The 24,457-nt window shown below is 47.9% G+C and overlaps 11 protein-coding genes across 11 annotated transcripts; 5 read left to right on the plus strand and 6 right to left on the minus strand.

The window, feature by feature from the left end:
* Positions 1 to 2,087: 2,087 nt before the first annotated feature.
* Positions 2,088 to 2,681, minus strand: Pdw03_2744 (uncharacterized protein; the record flags this gene model as incomplete). Its single annotated transcript, XM_066100279.1, has 4 exons — positions 2,088 to 2,119; positions 2,178 to 2,254; positions 2,461 to 2,592; positions 2,674 to 2,681. The coding sequence occupies 4 exons, from the start codon at positions 2,679 to 2,681 to the stop codon at positions 2,088 to 2,090; spliced, it is 249 nt and encodes an 82-aa protein (XP_065955679.1).
* A 1,139-nt stretch (positions 2,682 to 3,820) lies between these two features.
* On the plus strand, positions 3,821 to 4,264 carry Pdw03_2745 (small secreted protein; the record flags this gene model as incomplete). The annotated part of the gene is made up of 1 exon (XM_014682276.1): positions 3,821 to 4,264. One exon carries the CDS (start codon positions 3,821 to 3,823, stop codon positions 4,262 to 4,264), a length of 444 nt encoding a protein of 147 aa, XP_014537762.1.
* A 2,276-nt stretch (positions 4,265 to 6,540) lies between these two features.
* On the plus strand, positions 6,541 to 7,218 carry Pdw03_2746 (Protein kinase-like domain; the record flags this gene model as incomplete). The annotated part of the gene is made up of 3 exons (XM_066100280.1): positions 6,541 to 6,549; positions 6,603 to 7,103; positions 7,162 to 7,218. 3 exons carry the CDS (start codon positions 6,541 to 6,543, stop codon positions 7,216 to 7,218), a joined length of 567 nt encoding a protein of 188 aa, XP_065955680.1.
* Positions 7,219 to 9,170: 1,952 nt separating this feature from the next.
* On the plus strand, positions 9,171 to 9,656 carry Pdw03_2747 (DUF1857-domain-containing protein; the record flags this gene model as incomplete). The annotated part of the gene is made up of 1 exon (XM_014682275.1): positions 9,171 to 9,656. One exon carries the CDS (start codon positions 9,171 to 9,173, stop codon positions 9,654 to 9,656), a length of 486 nt encoding a protein of 161 aa, XP_014537761.1.
* A 942-nt stretch (positions 9,657 to 10,598) lies between these two features.
* Positions 10,599 to 11,711, minus strand: Pdw03_2748 (Phenazine biosynthesis-like protein, putative; the record flags this gene model as incomplete). The annotated part of the gene is made up of 3 exons (XM_014682274.2): positions 10,599 to 10,622; positions 10,684 to 10,698; positions 10,782 to 11,711. 3 exons carry the CDS (start codon positions 11,709 to 11,711, stop codon positions 10,599 to 10,601), a joined length of 969 nt encoding a protein of 322 aa, XP_014537760.2.
* A 1,328-nt stretch (positions 11,712 to 13,039) lies between these two features.
* Pdw03_2749 (DNA repair protein (Tof1), putative) lies at positions 13,040 to 16,108 on the minus strand (the record flags this gene model as incomplete). The annotated part of the gene is made up of 2 exons (XM_014682271.2): positions 13,040 to 14,094; positions 14,146 to 16,108. 2 exons carry the CDS (start codon positions 16,106 to 16,108, stop codon positions 13,040 to 13,042), a joined length of 3,018 nt encoding a protein of 1,005 aa, XP_014537757.2.
* A 122-nt stretch (positions 16,109 to 16,230) lies between these two features.
* Positions 16,231 to 16,666, minus strand: Pdw03_2750 (DNA repair protein (Tof1), putative; the record flags this gene model as incomplete). Its single annotated transcript, XM_066100281.1, has 3 exons — positions 16,231 to 16,238; positions 16,315 to 16,519; positions 16,580 to 16,666. 3 exons carry the CDS (start codon positions 16,664 to 16,666, stop codon positions 16,231 to 16,233), a joined length of 300 nt encoding a protein of 99 aa, XP_065955681.1.
* Positions 16,667 to 18,143: 1,477 nt separating this feature from the next.
* On the plus strand, positions 18,144 to 19,219 carry Pdw03_2751 (uncharacterized protein; the record flags this gene model as incomplete). Its single annotated transcript, XM_066100282.1, has 4 exons — positions 18,144 to 18,239; positions 18,318 to 18,843; positions 18,895 to 19,067; positions 19,121 to 19,219. The coding sequence occupies 4 exons, from the start codon at positions 18,144 to 18,146 to the stop codon at positions 19,217 to 19,219; spliced, it is 894 nt and encodes a 297-aa protein (XP_065955682.1).
* A 724-nt stretch (positions 19,220 to 19,943) lies between these two features.
* Pdw03_2752 (3-hydroxybutyryl-CoA dehydrogenase, putative) lies at positions 19,944 to 21,322 on the plus strand (the record flags this gene model as incomplete). Its single annotated transcript, XM_014682270.2, has 5 exons — positions 19,944 to 20,072; positions 20,121 to 20,220; positions 20,288 to 21,001; positions 21,240 to 21,259; positions 21,317 to 21,322. The coding sequence occupies 5 exons, from the start codon at positions 19,944 to 19,946 to the stop codon at positions 21,320 to 21,322; spliced, it is 969 nt and encodes a 322-aa protein (XP_014537756.2).
* A 379-nt stretch (positions 21,323 to 21,701) lies between these two features.
* Positions 21,702 to 22,026, minus strand: Pdw03_2753 (Zinc finger, C6HC-type; the record flags this gene model as incomplete). Its single annotated transcript, XM_066100283.1, has 3 exons — positions 21,702 to 21,766; positions 21,825 to 21,877; positions 21,938 to 22,026. The coding sequence occupies 3 exons, from the start codon at positions 22,024 to 22,026 to the stop codon at positions 21,702 to 21,704; spliced, it is 207 nt and encodes a 68-aa protein (XP_065955683.1).
* Positions 22,027 to 22,682: 656 nt separating this feature from the next.
* Positions 22,683 to 24,264, minus strand: Pdw03_2754 (Actin family protein; the record flags this gene model as incomplete). Its single annotated transcript, XM_066100284.1, has 5 exons — positions 22,683 to 22,821; positions 22,876 to 22,938; positions 22,995 to 23,571; positions 23,659 to 23,700; positions 23,760 to 24,264. 5 exons carry the CDS (start codon positions 24,262 to 24,264, stop codon positions 22,683 to 22,685), a joined length of 1,326 nt encoding a protein of 441 aa, XP_065955684.1.
* Positions 24,265 to 24,457: the final 193 nt, after the last annotated feature.

Consider the following 24,457-nt stretch of genomic DNA (forward strand, 5'->3'; position numbering starts at 1 on the left):
ATGAGTGAAGAGAGAGAAGTTGCGCCCGTTTCTAAATAGGCACCAGCGCATCAGGTTGATGGCTCATCATTTGAGGTAATCTTAGAATCTTCAGATTCCTTTTTTTTTGTAGCAATTCTTGTTTGAGAATGCCATCCCCAACAGAGCTGGGCGCACTGTAAACTGGGGATAAAGTATACTTTAGTCGATTGGTGTCAGTTTTAACTGGCCGTGGAACTTCACTATGGTCATGGTCACGATGACCACTCCCGTGATCATCATATTTGATCTTCATTGTCACCAACTTCCTTTCAACCCCCATCACCTACCTATCCTAGCCCAGAACTAGCAATTTAGAAGATGTCGACTTGATCTTCCCACAAGGCTGGAAGCCAGGGGACCAGACTAGAAAGATGGTGACAAAGATCAGAGTTTGCGGATCCAGCTTGAGCAGTGCGATGAGAGTTGCCGGCGTTAGAAGAGAGTGTGATTGAAAATTCTGTGCCCTTCGCCTCGAGGTTAATAGGAGACTTGGTCGAGGTTGCAGGCAGCTACCCTAAGCAGAGCCTTAAATGTTGGGGTATTTAAGGCTCAGCCCCCAACACCACAAAGGCGTTCGCAATATACCCAGCTGATGAGACCAAAACAGCAACAATGACCGTCCCAGAGATCGTAAATAGCTTCCTCCGAGGTCCAGCCCCAAATGCAACCCTCCACAAATTCGATTTCGAGCACACATTCCCACCAGTACCCGAATACATAGGCTACTTCGCTGCTGCTATAGTGGACAACGGCATGACCGAAGCCGAATGTAAAGAGATCGTCCGTCTAGCGGAAGAATCAACAAGAAGTCAACTTCCAGACTCAACCCTCTCGCCCCCTCCCCCACATAGGAATAAGCGATAGTCAACGCCGGCGGCGGCAGGCAAGTAATATCGATCGACACGCGAAAAAGCGGACGAATCATTTTGGATTCGCCCGATCTTACAGCCAGAATTTTGGACCGAAGAATGCCTTTCATGCGCGAATGTGCACTTGACCGTATCCAGAGAAAGCCCCTAGTTACAGGCCTTGGGCTAGCGAAACGGGGCGAAGTGCTCTGTCTCAGTCGGCTGAATGAGCGTCTTCGTTTCCTGCGTTTTGAGGATGGTTATTATTTCCGGCATCAGTGTGACGCGTGTTTTGTTACGTCTGATGGGCTGGGGAAGTCGTTTTATGCTATTCTTTTGTATTTGAATGGAGAAGGGCAGCAGGATATGGAGGAAATGCAGCCTCAAATTGAGTGGGCGGAGAAGACGAACTTGCTGTTTGCAAAAAAAATTGGCAGACCAAACTTGCCGAAGTCGAGTCGAAGGAGACTGAATTTGGTGATGGGAGTTGTACTTCGGCGACAGAGTCTTTGGAGAAGAATGAAGCTCTTCAAGGTGGCGCAACCTCATTCATGGCTGGGATCAAGTGGAGGAATATGGTTCGGGTCTTTTTTTAAAACAGGGTCTGTTCTCATTTTTCAGCAAAGGAACTTGTTCCATGGTGGAGACGATGTAGTTAGGGGTGTCAAGCACACCCTACGGACGGAAGTCATGTATACTACCGAGTAAAGAAGAAGTGAAGCTTATTCAAGATCATATTCTATCCCTGCCTTGGGGACTTCTTTACCGAGCAAGATGTTGATAATAAAATTCTTTCATGAAAAATAGTATGCTAAACAGTATGCAATACCATAGAATCTTTCACAAAAGTGTGAATTGGAATTGTTAAAAAGTGTCTGTCTCTTTTATGTCTGGGGATAAGCTATATTCATGGCTTCAATTCTACCCTTATAGATCTATCCATCTCTCACTAACTAAATATGCATTTGTGATCAGAATTAACAGATGGAGAAGAAACTCAAAGAGCGGGGTTAGTACTGAGTACTGAATGCTTCTAGATTCTATTGACTGAATGTAGCCTGAATTGAAATGCCATCCTAAGATATGGGATACTCGCCTTTGCACGACGGAATAAGTGATAGAGGCGTTAAACTGCATTTACGCCGCTATTCCCGATTCCGTAGGAATTCTGTATGTAGGCTATGACGTATGTATCAAGCGATGTATGCATAAAATAAATTAGGGTTTAGCGTTGAATGAGGCCCAGATATCTGTTATTTATGAAGAATTAACTTGGGTTTTCAACACAAGATAGAGATCAATCCTGACCTAGACTTTCCTGTGACTGTATATAAATACGCTGTAAGTATGCGCGATCGCTGACCAGGTTTACCGACCCTTGCAACCTGATAGCTCGTCACGATGGGTCATCAAGATTGAATTTGCCACGGGCTCACACAGTTCAAAGTGCTGTTGGATGACAGTGTTGCCTAAATGGGCAGTTTTATAAATAGATACTGGTACCGCCTTCTAAAACAGGAAAGTGCGCGCTGTTCAGTAAAACCGCGACTCCACCTCTGCCAGCAATGCTCTTGTCCACCTCCTTTAGTACGCAGTGGATAATTTTGTTGGGCATTTTCTGTGGAAATTTTCGAAAAACGCTGTCAGAGTTGGACCATGGCCAGCTGAATGCAATGAATCGAATGAGATCAATTTGTCAAACGCGCCACTAAAGGCTTCGGGCCTGTGAACCAATAAACACATAAATCCTCACAGCCTCAAACCACAACAGAAAGAGCAGCCAATACAAAAGCGTCCGTCTTACTTCTTCATTTGACCGACTAGCGAAAAGCTACTGGCGAGGGAGTCACTGCCAACAGAATACGAAAGAGCGGAGGCAAAGAGCCAGCAAATCAGTGGATACTGCAGCCCCGGATTACCTGAGATCCGTTCATTTTCAAAGTTTATCAAATTTTGAATCGAAGGCACTTCTGCAGTACCCTGTTTGTGGTTTGGAAAAATTGAGGCTGTGATGTGGGGAGAAGAACTAAAAAGAAGACTGGTCATCAGCTAAAGCGCTCGATTTAGGCATCAACCCTCCAGAATAGAATTGGGCCTAACGGAGTTCGGCTTCTCACGATCGAATTACTCATCTACAACAGACTAATGTACGGAGTGCACCTAGGGGAAAAAAAAAGGTGTCTATTTACTCCACACAGTTCCCATTTTTATCATCTCGGGTATGGAATGCTGTCCGGAGAAGGCGGCATGTGGGCTATTCATTTAGGGATGCCCTAGACAATGTTGTTCCAAGAAAGTCTCCCCATCCAATGATCATCCGCCTCGGGCCCCCAATCAACTTCCATCATTCTTCCGTTACGCCATTCCAAGGTTCCTGAGGGTGGCGTAAAAATCTCGGGGCTCGTAACCTGGGTTACAGGGATCTGAAATAGAATCCCAACCCTTTTGCGGTCATGCCACACGGTTCTCAATGCTTCGTACAAGCGGAGGTGGCACAGGGTCCTCGATCGGTGACCACACTTGCGGGGTGAACCTGGAGCTACACCAACAGCTGATTGGTTGGGTTTTCAACATGTCTTGGATAAATACAGAACTCATGCTGGCAGCCATGTGGAAAAATACAGAAGTACTCGGTAGTAACAGAGAAGAATGCACAAATCATAGCCGGTAAGGCTGTCTCACTTCTCCATACTCCGTAGACCACGCATAATTTGGACACCGTTGTGGAGTCGCGTATAGGACTTGCCTGACCCGACGTTACATCCGTGGATCTTCAATGTTCTATTTCGAGCTTGACGAAACATCTGAATATCACCTGCAATGAGCCCAAACTAAACATCACATATGGCAGGGAAAGACTTAAATAGCTTCATTCTTCCCTAACTCTATGCATTCTCATCAACATCCTCCAGAAGAAAAAACCCCAACCAACGTATCTTTCAATCACTGTTATGCAGCTCGCTCAGCTCATTCTCGCTACCGGCCTCTTTTTCTCCTCATCCTTTGCTGCTCCCGCCGACACTTCTGTCAAGTCCATGATGGTTGACAGCCCTCAGTGGACCATCCAGAACGCCCAGCGTGTCTGCAACCCCCAAGACACCTCCTGCACCTGGACCTTCAGCATCTACCCTGGCGCCGGTGCCGCCACTCCCTGCACCTACGTGGTTGAAGGCAGCCCTGCCTCCCGCGCCAACGGTGGCCCCGTCACCTGCGGCGCATACACCGTCACTTCTGGCTGGAGCGGCCAGTTCGGTGCGGACAATGGCTTCACCACTCTCTCTGTTGTCGACAACAACTCTCGCCAGATCATCTGGCCTGCTTATACCGATAAGCAGCTCGCTGGCGGTGCGGTTGTCAAGCCTGACCAGAGCTACGCCCCTGCTGCTCTCCCTTGAAGATGAAGTGATGTCTTTGAGTATGAGCTGAATCCTGTGTATAACAACCACTTTCCTTAATGACAATCTATGACAATCGATTTCACATACTTCATCTGCTCTCATAATTTTAATCCTTTGATTCAGCTGTAGAAAACGTGATACTCGCGTACGACATGATTTTTGCCGTCTACGGAAATTAGGGAGATTTATTGTGTTGCATTACATCAAAGGGTGTACGCTTTTCTACTAGCCAGGACCACTGGGAACTATTTTCCGAAGTCGATAGTGTCCGTTTAGAGCCCCACTTGGTGTCACTTCTGAACAATATGTATGTAGCACTAGGTTATCCATTCCACGTTCCTATGGATACGTACGCAATCATGTTACACACTTACAAAGCGGTCGATTAGTCGCAACCCTTTACTAGGCCAATCCAAGAGGCCAAGACCTAACCAATACGTTGACAAGATGTTCAGCCACCCCATAACATCCTCTCATCGTTTCACGGTAGTTAATCCCAAAAGCTGCAACAGAAATTAGGGGCAGAGTTTCAATCATGTTGACAATCGCTATGGAAGATTAGATAGCCTGGCCAGTTGAGGAACAGGACACGCCGTCTGATTGGGTGATGCTCAGTCAGCGCGGCCAATGTACCTGTAGCACAGACAACAGTCGACATTTACGAGGTAAGGAATATTATTTCCACGTATAACAATTCAATTTCTTTCTCGTTGTCTGATGACCATCATCATAAAACGCCAAATCCAAAATCCAAAATTGTAGATCACCTAGTGTACACCTGTGCACCTGCCACTGCCACGTCGATCCGAAAGCAGGTAATACGGCCATTCATTCGCTTTCCATGGGCTTCTCACATCCTTCGTGACTGGCTTAAGCAGAAATTTGATCTCCGCCTTGAAGGTCGTTTTGTCCTCTTTAGACCACATCCCAGTCCGCTTCGCGGCTCTGAGGTCGCTGACGTAGCGCGTGAGTGGAGTCGAGATATTCTCTACTGTGCACTTGGTGCACTTCTTCTCATCCGTAATGTCATTCAATGCTGTTGCTAGTGTGTGTATGACATCGTTTGCCTGCGGCTTCTGCAATTCGCGATCGAGAAGTGGAACCCGGCTAGGTCCGTGGGCTCAGCCATCCACCTTGGGGCATGTGTCAATCAGGCTTTGATTAGAAGCTGCCGCCCAAAAATAGATTTGTGGGGGCTCTCAGAGACTACCCTGCTACGACAGCCCGGCCGAGAAGGGACACTAATGTGCATGCACATACTTGCTTTTGCTTGCTAGTAATACCAGTACTAGAAGCTACCCAGTCACCAATCACTAGTTTGTAGCTCAGAGCTCCTTCTGTAATCAATTAGTTGTAAGAATTTGAAACTATACCAAATATATTACATGTGGCGTGCATGCATTAGTGTCCCTTCTCAGCCGGGCTGTCGTGGCAGGGCAACTGTTCTAGCTCTTATTTCTTGGAACTGTCGCATTCGACCAGGTCGACGCAGATGTAAGACGGGACCTTGGGGTTGTAGGTTTTGGATATTAGTTTTTCAAAAGAGAGTTTCTGGCTTTGTAGACTCTTTCTAGTTGACTGGATCTTTAAATATACATCTCGGCGAGGTGTCCTCGCCGCATGGTACTGCGATAGTAGCGAAATGGGAAAGTCCGATAAATCCGACGATTACCACATTGGATGGCTCGGCTGAGCGAAATGTCCGATCGTACCCGGGGTTTCTTTTGCTGCTCCTCAATTTATGGGGCTTGAATCTTTGGTGAGAAAATGACCTAATGTCTTGATGTGCATAAACCTAAACCTCAAATATAGCCACCCTAGGCTATAAACAGGAACCTTGCTTTTTGTTATGGTCTAGTGGAAAAGTACGCTGTATTTCGTTCAACATATTATCTTAGAGACACCGGGTGATGCCAGGGTAGCTTGACGGACTCTATGGCCATTCTAGCTAAGAACATATCGCCAGGGGTCTTCCAGCAACACGAGATATAGATCAGGCTCTAAAATATTGCCTCAAGCTGCGTAGGTACAACCTGTGCACACCTTGCCACCAGGTTGGGCTACACGTGACCAGTCCTGGCTCATGACTCCTCTCTTCCTTCGCCAACATCTGCCTTGTCTCCCAGGACATGATCCCTTTGTCGTCTCTGGACATAACTACACCATGGGGCCTCGAAAACCTACGCCCCGCGGAAATCTCTTTTCATAGGAAGCTTTTTGCCTCTAAATATTCAGTGAAATTTCTAGTCAGTGTCCGCGGCCAGATATGTGTTATGAAGGTGGTAAGTCAAGCCGGCATGAGTGGATTCGACTACCGAAATGCTAAATTGCGAAGCATCATGGAAGAGGCCCACGGGAATATTATGAACCAGAAGACCGTGAACTTGACATACATGTGCTTGAAACCACTGCCTACATCCGACTAAAAGATAAGGGTCTCTGGGACCGTGGCATTGTGCCCAATTTCCTAGGTTCCATGAGGAAATTTGATCCATCTTCATGCCTGCCCCACTTGAGAATGTTCGTGGACGACGAATACCTACCCAGCGCTATATTCTTGGAGCACATCACTGGTCTGGAAATGATCACTCTGGAGAATTACACACAGCAACGGATGGATAACATCGTCAGGGGTATCCAACAAATACATACGGCGCTAGTGCAACACAGGGACCCCAAACCAAGGAACATGATGGTCGTTCCAGGTACCACCGAAAGAGTGGTATGGTTGGACTTTGATCGAGCAGAGACCTACGATGAAAATCAGATCACCAGCGAACAAGAGGAGCTTCTGAGAGAAGAAGAAGAAATCGTTGTTGACATTAGCGAGTGCCTTGTGAGAGCTCCTTCCTCTGAACGGATGTGTCACGGTGTTGTCTAACTCCCATAATCAGGCCTCCGACCACGCAAAAGGGAAACTTGAAGAAGCTTATCTTTTCTACTGCACTTAATAATCAACTCCTTCTTCGGCCCCAATGTCTAGCCTAGGTTGTAGTTGCTCTCACTTCCGCTTTTGGGCGGGAAAAAGAACTGTGACTTAGGTTAGTTTTGGAGGTGCAAATTTGACCGCTGTTCCTAAATTCGCCTACCATCTGGGTTTGATTTTGGCCATTTTCCACTACGTTCTCCACAGTGGAACTCACATTCTGTGAAACCCCCCTATAGGGATGTGTGTTTCTACCAGTATTACTCTGGCGAACTGAACTGTGACGATGGGGTTACGAGGAAGAAAGCAGGGGTTGGTGGGAACAGATGTTTGACCGACACATAACATACGTGTAATGTGAATTATGAAACCCTAGCTTTTACCAAAGAACAAACCGCCCATATCAAATGTGTTCTACGCCCAAGTCAGCCCCAAATCAAGCACCAAATCTGAGAAGTGTGAACGTCCGGGTGCCTTCCATGCCTGTAGATAACTCCTAATCGGTGACTCCTCAATCGGTCCCAAGCTCCTGAGCACTTCAGAAAGCTGTTCAGTGAAAGCCGTATCCCGAATCATTCCACCGCGTGCTATACACAAAAAGTCCGTATAAGTAAAGTCCGCCAACCTAGCCTCTGGATTAGCCAACATCAGACTGGGTGGGAATTGGCGCATACGGCGTAGCCATTCACTATGGGAAATGCCATTAAGATGCGGGATATTGAGTGCATCGGAAAGAATGACTCTAATTTTTTTTGCGCTACAGCTGTCGTACTGAATTCTCATTGTGATAAACTGGCTATAGGAGCTGTTCTTCGGAAAGTAGATGAGCTAGTGGAGTGCGTGACCAATCGGAGTCAGAATCGGTCTGGATTGTACACTAGAGGGACTGAGCGACTATAGTTTTGAGACTTGCCTAGATTGGAAAAACAGCGGGTTTTGTCCTTTTCGTTCGAGATTGATGCATACGTTGTTGTTCCCATAGATTATTACCTGTGACTATCAACAAGAAGTTCCTCCCCTCTGGCTTCGTATCAGTAGATCTATAAGAGAAATTTGTCCCGTAGGAGATATGGGACAGACTTCCGGTCCATCACCCCACATTAGAACAACCCTAATCTCTTAGCCTTGATTTTCCGAACTATCTAGGGATGTATATTATGGAGTCATCTTACACAGAATTTCGGAAAATGTTACGATCTCTCCGTTCCTAGCAAAATTCTAATTTCCGAAATAGTATCTAACTTGCACACTCTCTCTTCCCTCTCTCCTATAGGGCATGGCTGTCCACACATTGGATCCTATGAATACTAGAGATACTTCCCTGAAAACGAGAATCTACTGCCCTGCTATCCGCCCGGCCAATTGATTCACAGCTTCCACGTTCGTCACGACTGGGAGGTCATTTATAAGATTTGTTTGAATTATATAAGACAAAAAAAGGAATCCCTGGCACGATGATTGAAATGCAAATCTTGTCCAGCATTTTAGTGCGTTGTGCCAATATCGCAATACAAAAAAAGGCATATCTCATAGTCATATATACTTGATAGTCAAGGTTGTTTTGTTTTCCAATTTGAGTGTTAGGCCATTCCAGATGAATGTAACTATTTACAGATTGCCCTAGAATATGAGCACTTGCTTGGAGGGTCGTTATGACCCACAACCCCTCATGCTTCGCAAAATCTCATTCTGTCCATGGATATCCAAAAGCTTTAATGGATAATTTCTGGTGTATAAAGACCACTTGTTCCGATTCAGCTAGACACAGGCCTGATATCTAAGGCCAAAAAACCCCCATTAGAAATCCAGCTCATCGGTCCCCGCTTTAACGCCGAGTGCACGAACCTTAGCGTCGGTTTCGTCATAGATCGAACATCAAATATTTAGGACCTTCAAGTTCAGACAGAATTGCTGGTCACAAGTCCTCACAACGTTGATCTAAATCATTGAGATAATTCCCTTTCACATTCTTCGAAAATGTCCTCGGCCAACAACATCGCCTTCACCGCCCCGATCAACCCACCAGGTGCAACACCCGTCATCACCCCCGAACAAGTCTGGAACGGTCTCCTCTTCAAGATCCGCTCCGCGGAGACATTTGTTCCCGGAGCAATCCAATCCACCAAGGTCATTAGTGATTCCATTGACCCATTGACGGGGAACGCTGTGACCGTTCGTGATGTCCTATTCCGCGAAACCCAGGAAACCGTCCAAGAGACCGTTACAGCCTTCAAGCCCACCCGTGTAGAGTTTGAGCAGCCGGATGGAAGCAAGATCAGCAATGTTATCAGCCAAGGAGCTGGTGGAGAGCTCTACATGACGTACATCTTCGAATGGAGACACTCCGGTGTCTCGGAAGTGGAGCTGGCGGCGCTACTCGAGAAGGAGAAGAAGATGAGCCAGATGGCGGTTGAGGGGACAATCAAGGTTCTGAGGCAGTTGGTTGAGAAGGATAATCTTTGAAGTTGATGAGTGGCGGAAACCCACCCTACTTAACACCACGCTATTTATGAAATCCCGGTTCAGTCCTCCATCAGGTTCTCGGTAAATTCGACCCTGCAATCGCCACATCTTTGTCGTAGTGTGTTTCGGAGTAAATAGTTGGTAGAGCTTTTCTTCTGATGGCTCTTTTGCCAGTCATGCTAGAAGCAAGCGAAGCGGTCGTGGGCAAGTCGAATCGTTTCCTTGGAGCATGCGACTCCCATCCAAAGTCCGGTAAGTCTTCAGGTACATCTTCAACGTCATCTAGGTCCAAGTGGCTGAAAAAGGCAACCTATCTCTTGACACGAATTCGTTGAGTAGCCTGAGCCCACTCCTTGCGCATCAAAAACCGCACATCAAGTTTCAACTCTGTCAGCCTCTCGCACAGTCTCACTAAATTCCAGCAACTCTTGATATCATCCCATCCATTCCAAATTGAATCCCGTCACTGTGGAAATGTAATCAGCGTACTCATCATGATAGTAAGCATAGATAGGCATAAACGATATGCGTCTTAACCATGATCTCACTTGCGGACGAATAGCAACCAAGAACCCCGTTAGGAGACAGGGTTGCTCCAAGGCACACCAGTTCTCTGCCCAGAAGATCGGTGCGGCATCGTTCCGAAACCGTTTGCTGGCAAGAAGAATGGCTAGATTGTCACGCCTTCCGCATAGACATGGCCAAGACCTCATGCACGGAATCCCCTCCATGCCTCCATTCAAACCCCAATAGCAATTGTCACAGAAGTAGACGTTTTTCTGCGGCTGCGTCCACTGGCTTACTGGAATATCAGAACTTGTAGCTGATTCTAGACGTTGTTATGGCAGTTTGCTTATTGGGGGCCTTCTCTATTTCGGGGACGGGGATCTGGGTCTAGTCTCATACGGATTGTAGGCATTTATAAGATCCATCAAATCTAGTTCACAGCCAAATAAATACGACGTTCTATGAATTTCAGTCAGCTTTCAGCCTTGCGGGGACTCAAAGATAAACATTTACACAGGACCTGTGGCGCAGCATACTACATTGGGAGACTCCAGGAGAGCATTGCATTATCACTCATTAAAAGCCCTAGAGCTTCCAATTTATTTAGGCCTGAGGTACCAGTACCTTGCCCTCTGACACGCTAATGGCAGTGCCTGTCAGCATGACCTGTTCAATCTTCTTGTCGCCATCCAACTTGGCCCCGACACCGATATCACTCCGGCGTCCCATCTCAACACCCTGTACAACATGGTACTGATGATTCTGACCAGCTTTGCCCTCGGTAAGCGTCAAGTACGCCGCCAACCCACTAGCCGCACTGCCAGTGGCCGGATCTTCTAGAGTTCCCAAGATCGTCCTGGACCGAATAACCTTCTTGTTCGAGACACTATCCTCAACGTCCCGAACAATGAAGTACACACAGATCAACCCAGCCTGCCACCCCTCATCAAGATAATCAGTAGAAACCAGCTCACCACCGGTTGCAGGCGTCACAGCAGCCAGCGCCTCAAGCGAAGGAAGCTCTACAAATAACTGGCTCATCCCGTTGACAATTGAAAAGAGCGGGAACGTAATATCGGGCTGCGTGAAGAACGGCACCAGCGTCGGGTGCAGCCTAACCAACTCCTTCAGGCTGAACCGCGCGGTATGGATGCGTGTATTGTGCGCAATCTGCGCAGAGACGGATTTGGTTTCGTGATTCTGGACTGAGATTGAGATGTCGCCGGACTTGGTCGTAAGGCTGGTTACGCCCTCGCCATCCGCGGGGTCAGTTGAGTGGCTCAGGAACCAGGACGCTGCACCAATTGTGGGATGGCCAGCGAAGGGGATTTCACAGTCTGTGGTGAAGATGTCGATGGTGCGCTTGCTTTTCTCGCGCACTGGGTGGACAAAGACACTTTCTGACAGATTGAATTCTCGCGCGATGGTTTGCTTCTGGCCCTGGGTTAGAGCGTTTGAGTCGTCTGGGAGGAAGACTACTGCAAGTGGATTGCCAGAGTAGGGGGTTGATGTGAAGACATCAAGGGTGACAAATTTGAGGTGAGTCATGTTGGGATATTGGGATATGTCGAATGTCGATATCAACGGGGTTGATGGTTTTTATAGTTGCAGCCTTTTTAAGCTCCCCCCCCCCACTTTGACTCATCGTCGAACTTGACGCCACACTTGAAATAGTCGATGTCTCTAGAACAATTCAGTTATCTAAACAGCGGAACATCTAGTGGATTGCAAGAATCACATTCAACATCTCATGATCTTCTACACTCGTGGGAGAATTTAAATCTTCCGGCAGACCCCCCGGCCGGTCGGCACGGCTATTAAACACCGTCGCACCACACGAATGTCCGGAGCACCTCTTCAATCGACGTGTAACTTTTCGACGACCCAACAATCAAACTCCCGGATGGAGAGTGGGATGTATGATCAGCCGGAACGAACATGCAAGCTAAAACAAGCGACCCATCGACTAATCAGCAGTCATCATAGAGATCAAGAAGCGCAAGCCACTTGCCTGTATCTCTTGATAGAACCCATCCCTCGCTCGCAGAACTAGCGAGGAATACCCTTTGGGACGGACGATAGAAAGAGAAACGTCACCGCAGTGATATTCAGCGCGCAAGTCTTCGGCATCGGTTTAGACTGCGTCTGTTCGGGTACTGTCTGCAGCCTGGCTAGCATCCAGTGACGTCTCCGGGTTAAAGATACCAAGCTGCCGACCCCCATCATGCGAGAACATCGCCGACAGCTCTCTGTCAAGCGAGAGGTTTAAAAAAAAGCAAGCGCTTCTCCCATAGACCTCGGTTTGGCTTAGTGAAGATAGACGTAGATATCACCCAGCTCCCATCATCGTGTGGCCTATCCCCAATGTAGCAGCCGTCCTGGGACTCGGTGGAAAAAAAAAAGGTTTTAGGCTGTCAATTTATCCATCGTGGACAAAGCGATGAACTGCTGTGCTACGCCCGCTGGTAGCGGGGTGTGGAACATACATGATATGCCATGGATAAAGTGACAGACGCTGCAGTCGCATGTGTGGACTTTCAAGGGGAGGGTGTCTGCGAGGATTGCTACAGTAAAAGCGGAAGCTTGTGCGGAGGCACGCTGCTGTCAGAGTATTGCTTTCATCCATAAAATTGGTAGAAAGAGAAATTACTCTTACAAAAGATGGGTTCCATGCGGCTGAACAGATCTCATATGTGAGGAAGCTCGCATTTTCCATAGCTTTGTCGATGACTGGGCAGATAGGAGCTCTTAGGTCGTAAAATTGTTCTCATTGAGTTTAGGTATCTGATGCTTTACAATTCCGTCTCCATCTCAATGCCAAACGCCTCATCAGGTCATCATTATCGAAACAAATAACAAATATTACAGTGAGACGGCTATTCAGAGTCACTCTCAATCACAAATCCACCGCGCATTCGTCTCCGGGCTGGAGCCACAGGCGCATTTTCCTCTTCATCATCCATAGCCTCGGGCTCCGTGGCTTGGGGCTTGCTCGGGGGATCTCGGGTGAAGGCGAAATCGTCATCAAAGGCCAGGTCATCCTCGCCCGTGATAGGAGTGTCTTCATCCTCTCCGGCGCCGTGGCTAGGAGAGATATCCTGCTGGGAGTGGGACGACTGAGCGTCAAGTTCCGCCATGAGAACATCGCCCTCGGCATCACTCTCTGGGTCGCTAGCAGTAGAACCGGAATCACGACGTTGCCGCTTGGATTTTGCGGCCGCAGAAGTGCCAGTATCGCTATTTCGCTTGCGGGCGGCGGACTTCTTCCCTTTGCCCTTGCTTGAGGGTTCGACGGTTCCAGTGAGCAAGGCCTTCTTGATTTCATTTGCCTGCTTGACTCGCCGCTCTTCTTCGAGCCGGAAGAACTCTTTGTCGGCTTCTTCGTCGGTTTCTTCGTCACTAGCATGGATGAATAGATCGCTCTTGATCTTGGCTTGGCGTGAAAGTGCGTTTGATAAACGCGCTTCGCGCCGCGCTTCTAGCATTTCGTCGTCCAGCGGCTCCTTTTCGGTGGTGGCCTTTTGCTTCTTCTTACGCTTCTTCTTGAGGTCATCCAGCGCACTAGACTTTGACCGCAGATTCGCCGGGAACAAAGGACCATCTGGAATATCCTCGCCTTCGGACTCCGATCCAAAATTGACACCGAGCGTGCCTTGAATCATGTTGCCGCGACCGGTTCCTCTGTTCTTTGGTTGAATCTGCTTGCGAGGATCAGCATAGCCATCTCCGGCAAACGGGCCTTGAAGGGCTTTCAGGATTTCTGAAATCGTTTCACGCAAGTCGTCGGACTTGAAAGAGGCTGGAACAACCCAAGAGGCACCAAACACATCTTCAACGCCGAGTCGCTCGAATCCGACGACGGTCATGAGCAGACGTAGCTTTGCGTTCGAAAACATGGCATTCTGAACGAACTCATTTTTGCCTTTCACAGCTATTTCGTTGTTAGTACCAATTGAGAAACAGGATTTGGGGGGGAACATACTAATCATTGGACTGGGAACGCTGGTAATCTCGGAGTTTTCGGCGCGGCGGACTTCTTCTTGGAGTTCCAAGTCCTCTCTTTCGGAGGCTGCAGAACTCAAGACATCCTTGATCCAAATAACCAGATCTGCTCTACCATCGAGAACAAGAGCACCAATCACAATGTAGAGTTTCGCCTCTCTCGTCGTTGCCTCCGTCGATGTAATCACAAGCTCCGGCGGTGGACGCGTATAGGAGGACATGGTTTGCTTCTCGTGTCCATATTCAAGGTAGTAGATAGTGGAATTGATCTTACTGAACAACAGCTCAGTGATCAAGGCGGGGCGCTGCTCAATCTTCTTGACCAGTCGTCGAATAACTTGCCGGACCAATTCCTCCCATTCCTTAAATACAGGCTTACTCGAATCCATGGACCCTGGGCCTTTGATCATTCGATAGAAAAGACTGATAATATCGACACGAAACAGCAAGACAGTCATTTCCTGCTTGAAGGCAATTCGGTAGAAATAACGGTGGGCGCGTTTGAGCTGCTCAGAGTTAAGCTCTCGGTACAATCCTGTGAACGCAATGAAGGTGTCCACGCAGTGTTGGTTGCAGAACTTGGCTGCGAATCGCTTAAAGTCAAAGCCGCGTTCTTTGGCGACCTGAGCGACTTCCTCCATGTCTTCATCTTCGGAGTCACGCTCCTCGTCATCATCTCCTCCCTCTTGCTCGGCGGCTTGGGTAGCCTTCTTCTGTCTTTTCTTGGCTTTTCGCCGCGAGCGGATTTGCATGTCGGCGTTGTCTTTGGAATACCGTTCCAGCATTCGCAGGAACACATGTGCTAACTCCGTGCAAGCATCTAGATAGCCGAAACCTTGGTCTTTGTATCCGCGCACAATAGTAAGGATCCGGTCATGGGTTGTTTCCTCGTAGAAAATTCGGTTTTGAATGTTTTCCGCAATTTCCTGATCTTCTTCAAGTGGTGACGCAGCCATTTCCTGGACAGTCAACAGAATCTGGGTGAAGCAGCGCATCTGGGCATTGAGGTCTTCCCATTCCTTGTTGTCTAGGCTATTTTGCATAGCCCGGTTCAATGAAATGAACATCTCTTGGTTCAGGACGCCAGCGATCAGACCATAGCTATCGGGTTCAATATCTTTGGTTCTTCCTCCTTTCTGGGCCGTGCGATGGCGAAGTTTTCGAGTCCGTCGTACGCGCTCTGCTTCCAGGAACCAACTCACGGTGTAGAAGAATTGGCGATAGTTGACTGGAACCACACGCTCAGCTTCACGCTCGATTGCTTTTCGCACTTGAGTGAATAGAGGATTAAACCCCGAATCCAGGAACTCCTCCACAAAAGTGCTCAGGTTCTTGGTTGCCTCCGAATTAAGATGAGCTGGCATGTTGAAGTTGTTGTTTTGGACTACATCGTCTTGTCTGCGGCGAGACCGAGGCTTGTTCCACTTTTTGCTTTCGTCCATCTTTTGCAGCGTGGTCTGATCGTCACGCAAGACACCTTGCCCAGACACAGTAGACACCTTCGCATCGTCTCGCTTGACCCAGATCATTGTGCCGAATCTCCCATGACGTGTGGGTGCATTCTTTGCATATTCCCTTCGTACCAGGGATTCCTTTTTCAGCAGGTCACTGAGTTCGTCAGTTCGCTTGGCCGTTCTCTGCTCATCGTCCATGAACAATTTCTCAACGTTGACACCTTTGACTAAGTGGAAAATTGTTTCCATCAGAGGAACGTCTTGAAAGTTGAAGTCCTCGCCAACATTAGAGCACATAGTCAGGAGAAGTGCAAACGCATCTTGCTCATGGAAGGCGTTGATCGTTGCCGATCTAGATGTCTCTTCCTCGTCGCCTTCTGCCGCAAGTCGGGTATTGGGAGATATGATCGCAATGTTTCGTAGCAAGTACAACATCAACTTGAGGATTCCTTCGTCTCGGGTTCCGCGTTCGGATCGGGGAATCGCCATGCTTGGAAGAGAAATTCGAATGACTGCACGGACAAGATTCAATCCCCCAGATCTGAGGATACCTCGCTTGTATTGCACCTGTGCCTGTTGGATGTAGGGGGTATGACGATGGTGGTTGACTGTCATCTGGCTATGAAACTCCACGGGCCATGTTAAGGGAACAAGAAGCTCCAAGCATGCCAGGGAGATCCTAGTCATATGCTTACTGTTCTGTCCACTGGCCCACCAGAGCGAGAGGATCGGAAGCAGATCACCATTGATCAAGTTGGCCTCTCCAAGGCACCGTGCAACGTCCATCCGGTTATTCTTCTCATCATGCAATTTCAGCCAGCGTTTAATATCACGTAGACATGCCAGCGCATCGTCTCCGAGCACATACTGGTCGGCGTTTTCGCCATTGAACCCTCCGAGCTAGATACCCAATCGTGTAAGTGAATTGGAGCCAGGCAGAGAAAGTGGAAGTGGACTCACAGCAGTAACTAGGCCGTAAACATAGTTCCGCACGTCTGGATCCACGACTTGCACGTCGTGTCCTAGAGGAACAACCTCTTCATCCATAGTGGGCTAGTTTGATACCCCATTCATTTGACTCCCGAATCGAGTTGAATGGGAACGCGTCGACGCGTGTTCGGCTTCGGCTGTTCGGAGAAACTGGACACCGCCAAAGTGCCGAAGATAACCGATGCTCTTACGCCAAAAATTAACGGCCACTGCGGCAATATCTGGCAATATCTGGCTGAATAGTCAGATAGTTCTCTGTACTCCGCAGACGTACTTAATTTCCTCTACCACTTCTTTTGGCTTTCACCTTCCATGTTAGTGCTTAGTCCTTGCCGCTTTTTGCTCACTGAGCAACCACCACCTAAGCAGCCTGATCCACTTGCTGAGCATGACATAAGCAAATCGCGGGAGCAGCCAAGTCAGCAATGCACCTCAATAAAATGCACCACGCTAGTCCCATCCAAATACAGTTGTTCACCAGAACTCTTGACCGTTTCCTCTCAACAACAAGCTGTCGTCATGAATTTGTCGATCGATCCTGGTCGTTTCGCCTCCAGCTGGGAGGTAAATTGATAGTGGGCCCTATTTATTTGGGTTTACTATTCTGCGGCTATACCACTATTCCACTCGCCGAGACTTGTCTAGGCGATACCATTTCTACATAGTTGCGGACAGTATCCAACCATGAATTTTTATTTCTATAATATCTAGAAATATCTCAGAAACCCCCAATTGGATACCTTATCGATTCATGTTATTGTTTTGTTCGGATTTTTCTTCGCTTTCGCTTAAATAACAACGGAATATCGCTCTTGCTGTTTGCCACTTGCTCCTAGAGATACGACTTCAACTCTCGCGATTGTAATCCCGAAGACAAATCAGGCCGCTAGTTACTCCTGATGGATTAAGTAAGACCATTTAACCGCTGACTAGGCCGAAAGATCATAAGGACAAACAGAACATCTGTTTGTCATTGCAGTGGCATATATATCAGGCCCTAACATCCGTTAGGGACCACACGATAGTAGTACACAGATCATGTGATTTAATGGAAGCATGGCCCGATAGTATTGGGGATCAGATCAATCAATACTTATGGGGCAGGGCATGGAGCAGATCATCCTGTGGCTGGAGTGATCCAGGGGCTGTGCTTTGTACTATTGGGATACCATAATGCATGACTCCCCAATTGAAAAATTGGTTCCAAGAAAGAGTAGACCCAGTTAGATTAGATATGTGTGCCGCAACTTGAAAAGGGTGCGGGTGCGATGCCTAATAGAGCGTCGGTAGGCAACGAAAATTCACAACCTGAAACGAAGTAGAACAATCGAAAGAGTACGATAGGAAGAGGACAGCAGGAAGAAGACAACAGGAATAGAACATGAGACTTGCCTGATTCGGATATCATTATCATTACGAACTTAAATACAACTCTCCTTCCATTTTACCCTCTCTACTTCTTCTTCTTCTTCTTTCTGTCTTTGCTTTCGTTAATAAATATCATCTTTAACTACCATTTGTTTCATTATTCAAGATGCCAGAGAGGATCCCTTTCCTAGTCCCGGAGAGAATTTCTTCTCAGATGCCAGCAAGCCGCCGTCAGGCTTTGCATGGCCATCAGGAGAGATCGGTTCGCAATTCATAAAAACTCTCTCACGTTTCGCAATACTCGCTGCGGTCAACCACATCGGAATTCCTTGACGCCAAGATTGCTGCACTTGAAGACGAGAAGGAATACATCAGTTGCATCAAACAGGGCCTTGATGAGATTTTTTCTTCAGGGCTACTCGGCATTGATGCTTTCCGGACAGAGATCGATCCTGTCTTGAGAAGATTCCGGGCAACGTCGCGGACTCTCAATGTGCTCAAGCGCCAACGGATATTAATCAAGGAAGACTTAGAAGGGGAGGTCAAGCGTAGAAGGATCAGCGGACCCTCAGACGATGGATTTGTTGAGAGGGCATACGTTAATACGATTATCCCACGTATTATGGGCGCGGCTGCGGAGATTCAGAAATACGCCTTCGATCAGAAAATCTTCAAGAAGGAAGTAAATCGATACTACGGCTTGCCGACCGAGTGTGTGAGAGAGACATCTTTCTGTCAAGTTCTCGGATTTTTCCTACCCGCCCCTTCAGTCAAGGCAGCTCATCTGGTGCCTAAGTCCTTGAGCCAAGCAGAAGTGTCCCATATTTTCGGAGCTCAGAACGGTGTGCTCTCTGATCCACGCAATGGTATATATACCCTTTTCGTTTGAGATGAGACTGATCTGACGAAAATTGTAGTATTATTACTATGCAATCCCATTGAGTCCCTACTCAACCAAGGGGTGATTGCTATCATTCCAATTCCTGGCTCGATGACTGAGCCAACCACGTGGAGATGCGTTGTGTTGGATGAGTCGAAAAACGAAAACTTTGTTAACACGAGGGATTCAGGGGAAGTCATCAAGGTCAAGGTCGGTCTATCGTTAGGCACAAAATGGAAGAGTACAGGCTAACAGCTGTGTAGCACCTCGATGACCGCATTTTGAGCTTTCTTTCTGAGAATCACCTTCGCCGAAGATACCTCTATATCCGTTTCCTGATCTCCTACCTCCACGCTAAGTGAATGAATCTCGGTGATACAACTGAAAAGGTGGAGGCTCGATGATTCTGGCCGTCCGGTGGTGAATATTTGAACAAGTCCACCCTCTAGACCCTCGCTCGTTGTGTCTCGGGATGTGAGCTCCCTGATGAGTTTGTTACGAATAAGACCTTTATGATTTCAGCCAATGAGTCTCGCAATCTACAGGCAGGTATGATCCTTGGGACGGATATTCAAGACGCTAGTCCTGACGACCGTGATGCATTGATTGAAAGCATGAAGCGGCTCTGAAATGTTTGTGGAGTGGAAATGGCCTTCAAGAGCAAGCTTTTTGCCTTTTTCATTTTATTCCACAAATTATTAGCAAGGTTTCAATGAATACAATTTTTGTTTTTTTTTCATTCATTTGTACAGTGTCGAGATCAACTTTGAATTTCGGGCTTCAAACTCCCCCTGGGGTCCATCTTCTAAATTATATGGTTAGCAGATAGCCCCATTATTTCTAGTCAAACTAGCCATCGCTCTATAACATTGCGCGTGAGCTCAAAGTAATTTGACAGAGAAACAATTTCAAACTGAGCACTTAGTTGGGGGTACAGGGCGGTGAGATTCATGCTTGTATGGCCACTGTCGTCTACCATACCATGACGTCCGAAAGCACGTCTAGTTTACCGACTTGCTTTCTCATACTTACCTCCTTCACCACTTTTACTTCTTTTTTCCCATAGGTCCAGAATCCATAAAAATTATGCGTACCTGTATTCTTCGATTTGATTCCTTTCACAGGGGCCCTGTGGCGGCCCGAAACTTCTGCTCAACCTCCGCAGTCCGCGCAGCCGAGGTCAAGTCACTGGGTGTGATCGGCGCAGGTCAAATGGTGTGTAACATGGCTTATGCAACCACCCTCCAGGTCTGACCATTTTAGGGCTTGGGGATTGCCCTTGTTGCTGCGCAGAAGGCAAAGATTCCGGTAACTCTCGTCGATACCTCACAGGCCTCTTTGGATAAGGGCCTCAAGTTTGCCGGTTCGCCTGGCTCCAGATTAATTTACTGCAATCGCCCAGGATTATCTAACATGGCATTCAATAATAGATAAACTACTCGAAAAGGACGTAGCAAAGCAGCGCCTCACTCGAGAGGCAGCTGATGAAGCTCGTGGGTTTATTTCTACAAGCTTGACGCTGGAGGGCCTCTCCACTGTCGACTTCGTCATTGAGGCTGTGCCTGAGATTCCGGATCTGAAGACAAAGATATTTGCCAGCTTGGCCCAGATTGCTCCGAAACATGCCATACTCGCAACAAACACCTCTTCCATCTCCATCACCAAGATTGCTGCTGCCACCAGCGCGGATCCCACCGACATTCAGGCTTCCTCCCGGGTCATCTCAACCCACTTCATGAACCCTGTCCCCATTCAGAAAGGCGTGGAGATTGTCCGCGGACTTCAAACCTCTCAGGAGACCATGGACACTGCCGTTGTCTTTGTCCAGCGTATGGGTAAGGTGGCCTCTGTATCGGCCGATACACCTGGCTTCCTTGCCAACCGTATCTTGATGCCCTATATTAATGAGGCAGTGATTTGTCTGGAGACCGGGGTCGGTGGCCGTGAGGACATTGACAACATCATGAAGACTGGCACCAACGTGCCCATGGGTCCCCTCGTTTTGGCTGATTTCATTGGCCTCGACACGTGCCTTGCAATCATGAACGTTCTGCACCAGGAGACCGGCGACAGCAAGTATAGACCTGCTGGTCTCCTGCGTCGCATGGTGGATGCTGGCTGGCTTGGCAAGAAGAGCGGCAAGGGTTTCTACGACTACTAGCCGCTGTCTGTGTACTGGATGGAGAAAAACAGCATTTCGATCAAGATACCCTTTCTGTATCAAATTGATCTAGATCGCGATTTGCTGAAAATAACTATTGATTACCCACCGTCATCTATTCTCTAAGCCTCGCCCTCCAACCCACAAGGTTCACCTGCCGGTTCTGCTTGCTCCATTGCAGCGACCACCGTATTAGCATCAAGATCCCCATCTGTGTCCAGGTCTTCATCCTCACCATCACGTAAGGGACATTTGCATTGGCCGCTTTGACCACATAGGTAACTTATTTTCCGATTAGCGTTAATATTTCCCTGGGGACAGACACACATGCACATACCAAAATGAGTGGCCACACCTACAAATGATGTGGTTACATCCATCGACCTTCTCAACCAAATACAGGCAGTTGGAGCATCTCTGCCAACGATTCTCCTTTGCCAGTCGCAACGTCGCCTTCGTCTCGGAGTCATGACTACATGGCCAACCGAGATGGAAAAAGTCCCCACACTTAGGGCAAACCTTTGCCCGGCAATAAGGACAAACGCGATATCCTAACCGTGGCCCGGGGCTCTTTGGGGGAATCCATCGGGCACACTTCGCCCGAGGACAGTACAGGCGCTCTAGAGGAGGAACATTATTCTCCTCACGCCGAACAATATAGTGCTTTTTGTTTCGAGAGCTCATCACCGCCACGAGTGCTTGTACGGGGATTTCTTGGCAACAGCATTTTGCTGGGAACATTTGCGGGCTGTTCAAGGCTGTTGAGGACATTCGCCGGAGGCATGGGGGACAGTATCGGTGTTCACAGGGGGCAATAAATAGTTTGCATGTTGGGACCTTTTGGTAGCACCCTGTGCATCTGTGAAGAGTTAATAGATTGCTTTTCATTCGCTTTCGATTGTCTTTGAGCTTAACTGACAGGCCTACTTCCTCGGTAAATTTCCTGAATTTGAATGCTCGACCCATGTATTCTAGGAGCTGTCGGATGGACGAGCGACTGTTGGCCATTTTGCCGTGTCTTTGGTAGCAACTCTTGGGGTTGGTACTGGGCCCTTCCAAGAGGGACGAAGTGCATGGCCAGACCTGAGAGTCCAGGGACGTCTTATATAGAAATTTACGGTGCGGCCTCATCTTTCAGGTCGTAGAGGGATCGAAAATTCACCCATGGATGGGCAAACACTATTATCTTTCTTGTTCCTGAAGGGCCCATAGTTAATTGTAGGATGACGGCTACATTCTAGGGGATTGCTGTCATGAAGCCAGTGTATCAAGAGGGCTTCAGCGAGACTAACTCGTCATGGATGTCTGCTTTATTCTGTTGACTCATAAAACAAAATAGGAGAATAGGAGATTAAAAGTGTTCAGGCTAATAGCCCTAACATGGAGGTGATCAAAGGGAACAGGCGTGGGTCCATGGATCTGGGTATTTCTTGACCAGGCAAGCGCAGCTTATTTCAAAAGTAGAGCGAATAATTCTATCGTAATGTGAAGAGAATGGTGTTCCAGCCTTGAACTAATTTGCATATTCGTTCCAAAAGATTTTGTACATTGACCACAACTCTGAAAACTAGGGTATCACTAAATGCTATAATTGTTGTAGATTTCGGCCATCGTTAAAAACTCCCATACTTGTGCCCACAAAGATAGTTCTGGCGATTTGGACTTTAAACAAGGCCGGCAAATCGTCGAACAGCCCACCCTGACCCATATTCTTGATATTCTTGGCGAGTGATGGATACCTTGCTGAGTTCCTCTCTGTTTGCAGCAAGACGAGTACCTCCTAGCCATGTTGAGTGGATAGGGCTAGTTATGTCAGTACTTTCAAAGTCAAAAAACCCAGATTGGATGACCACTCACTCCTCAGCCCGGCGAACTCTCACGACACATTCAGCAGAGGCAATCTGTCGCAATTCGATTTTTCTGTAAAAGTCAAGTTTGTTAGAGGAACTTCAATCAATTGACTTTCGGGAACCCACAGTCTTTCCATAAATCCTGAAATCAAAGCATTTCCCCCGACAACGAGAACGTTCGCCAAGAAGGCAGAATGCAAGCCAGTGGGCAGAACCGACAAACTTTGAAGAATCATATCGGGGATACCGGCCGACTTCATGCCAATATCTCCGGGGTTGAATAGGAGCTCCGGTACAGAAAAGCGCTCATTCCCTAGCACTAGCACATCCTCCGACAACACCTCTGTGCTGAGTCCGGAAGCCGCTCCTTTCTTTTTTTTGGCGTGAAGAAGAGGATCATGCGATCGAATGAAGCCATTCTTGTTTGCGTTCGGATCTGGAAGCACATAGTCCAACACTATTCCCTCTTCGGGCCCGCTCTGGCGCTTTCGGCCACTTTTCCAGGTTTGTTCCAAATCGCCAGCAAAGTCATTGCTGACATAGCAGACCGCCTCTTTGACTTGGTTCATTATATATGACTCATCCACCATGTTGTACTGTCTCATTGATACGATCTCCTTCAGGTAGTTGGTAAGGTGCTTGCCTCCAAGATCGAGTCTGCGAATTCCGCGTTGAAGAGCTTGGCCTTTATAAACTGGAGTCACTATGGTATGTGAATAGCCAGAATCGACAACCAGTAAGCAATCTGCGGGCAAGATAGGAGCGTCGGATATATTGGAGAGAGGATCACCGAAGAGAGAATGGATTTCGTTCCATGCGTTGAGGGTTGGACCTAAAGACTTCAAGTTAGCACGGGACCATATGCGGCACCAAAGAGTCGGACTGCCGTACCCAAACATCTTGAATATCCCCCAAACCCCCATTCCTCCATAACCATCTCATCAGCGTGCCGTTGTAAAATGGGCAAGGCATTCGGCGCCTCCGTAAGCACAAGGGTGGTATCTTCCGGGTCTGCGATATGATGATTCCGATTCCGAGCCGTTGCCTTTCCATCAAAGAAAGACTGATCCCAAATCTCTCTCTCGGCTTCCCAGTTCACAACATATCCCTTCTCCACCGGGCGCCGGAACATGGCCTCATTCCAGTCGCTGACGGTCGCTAGCTGTGCACCGATAACTATCTTATTATCACGGGTTTTGACGAGGGCATTAGGTATCGACGAGCATGCGGAAACGCTTTCGTCGGAGGCCGGGGCGTAAGAAGCGTAGCCGGCTTTGATCATGTACGCGCCATTGTCGATGACAAAGGTCTTGTCGGGAAGATACCGCGACGTCTCTAAGGGTTGTGTGGGTGTTGCGGGAGTCCTTGGAGGAGCGCGAGCCTTTGCTGTTCCCATGATGGCTGGCAATGATGAACAAAAAGCTTTGAGCCCGTCAAGCTGGGATGCAATGATGAAGGTGTTTGTCTTGTTTGATATTGAAAATTGTCGCTTATGTAATCTGGCATTGGCCGAACTTGGGAGCTCCCCTAACCATCTACCAAGGTAGTCTCTTGAAACCCCTAATTGTGGCGATGTCGTCACAAATGTC

The sequence above is a fragment of the Penicillium digitatum genome, chromosome 1, assembly GCF_016767815.1.
Source record: "Penicillium digitatum chromosome 1, complete sequence".
Lineage (NCBI taxonomy): Eukaryota > Fungi > Ascomycota > Eurotiomycetes > Eurotiales > Aspergillaceae > Penicillium > Penicillium digitatum.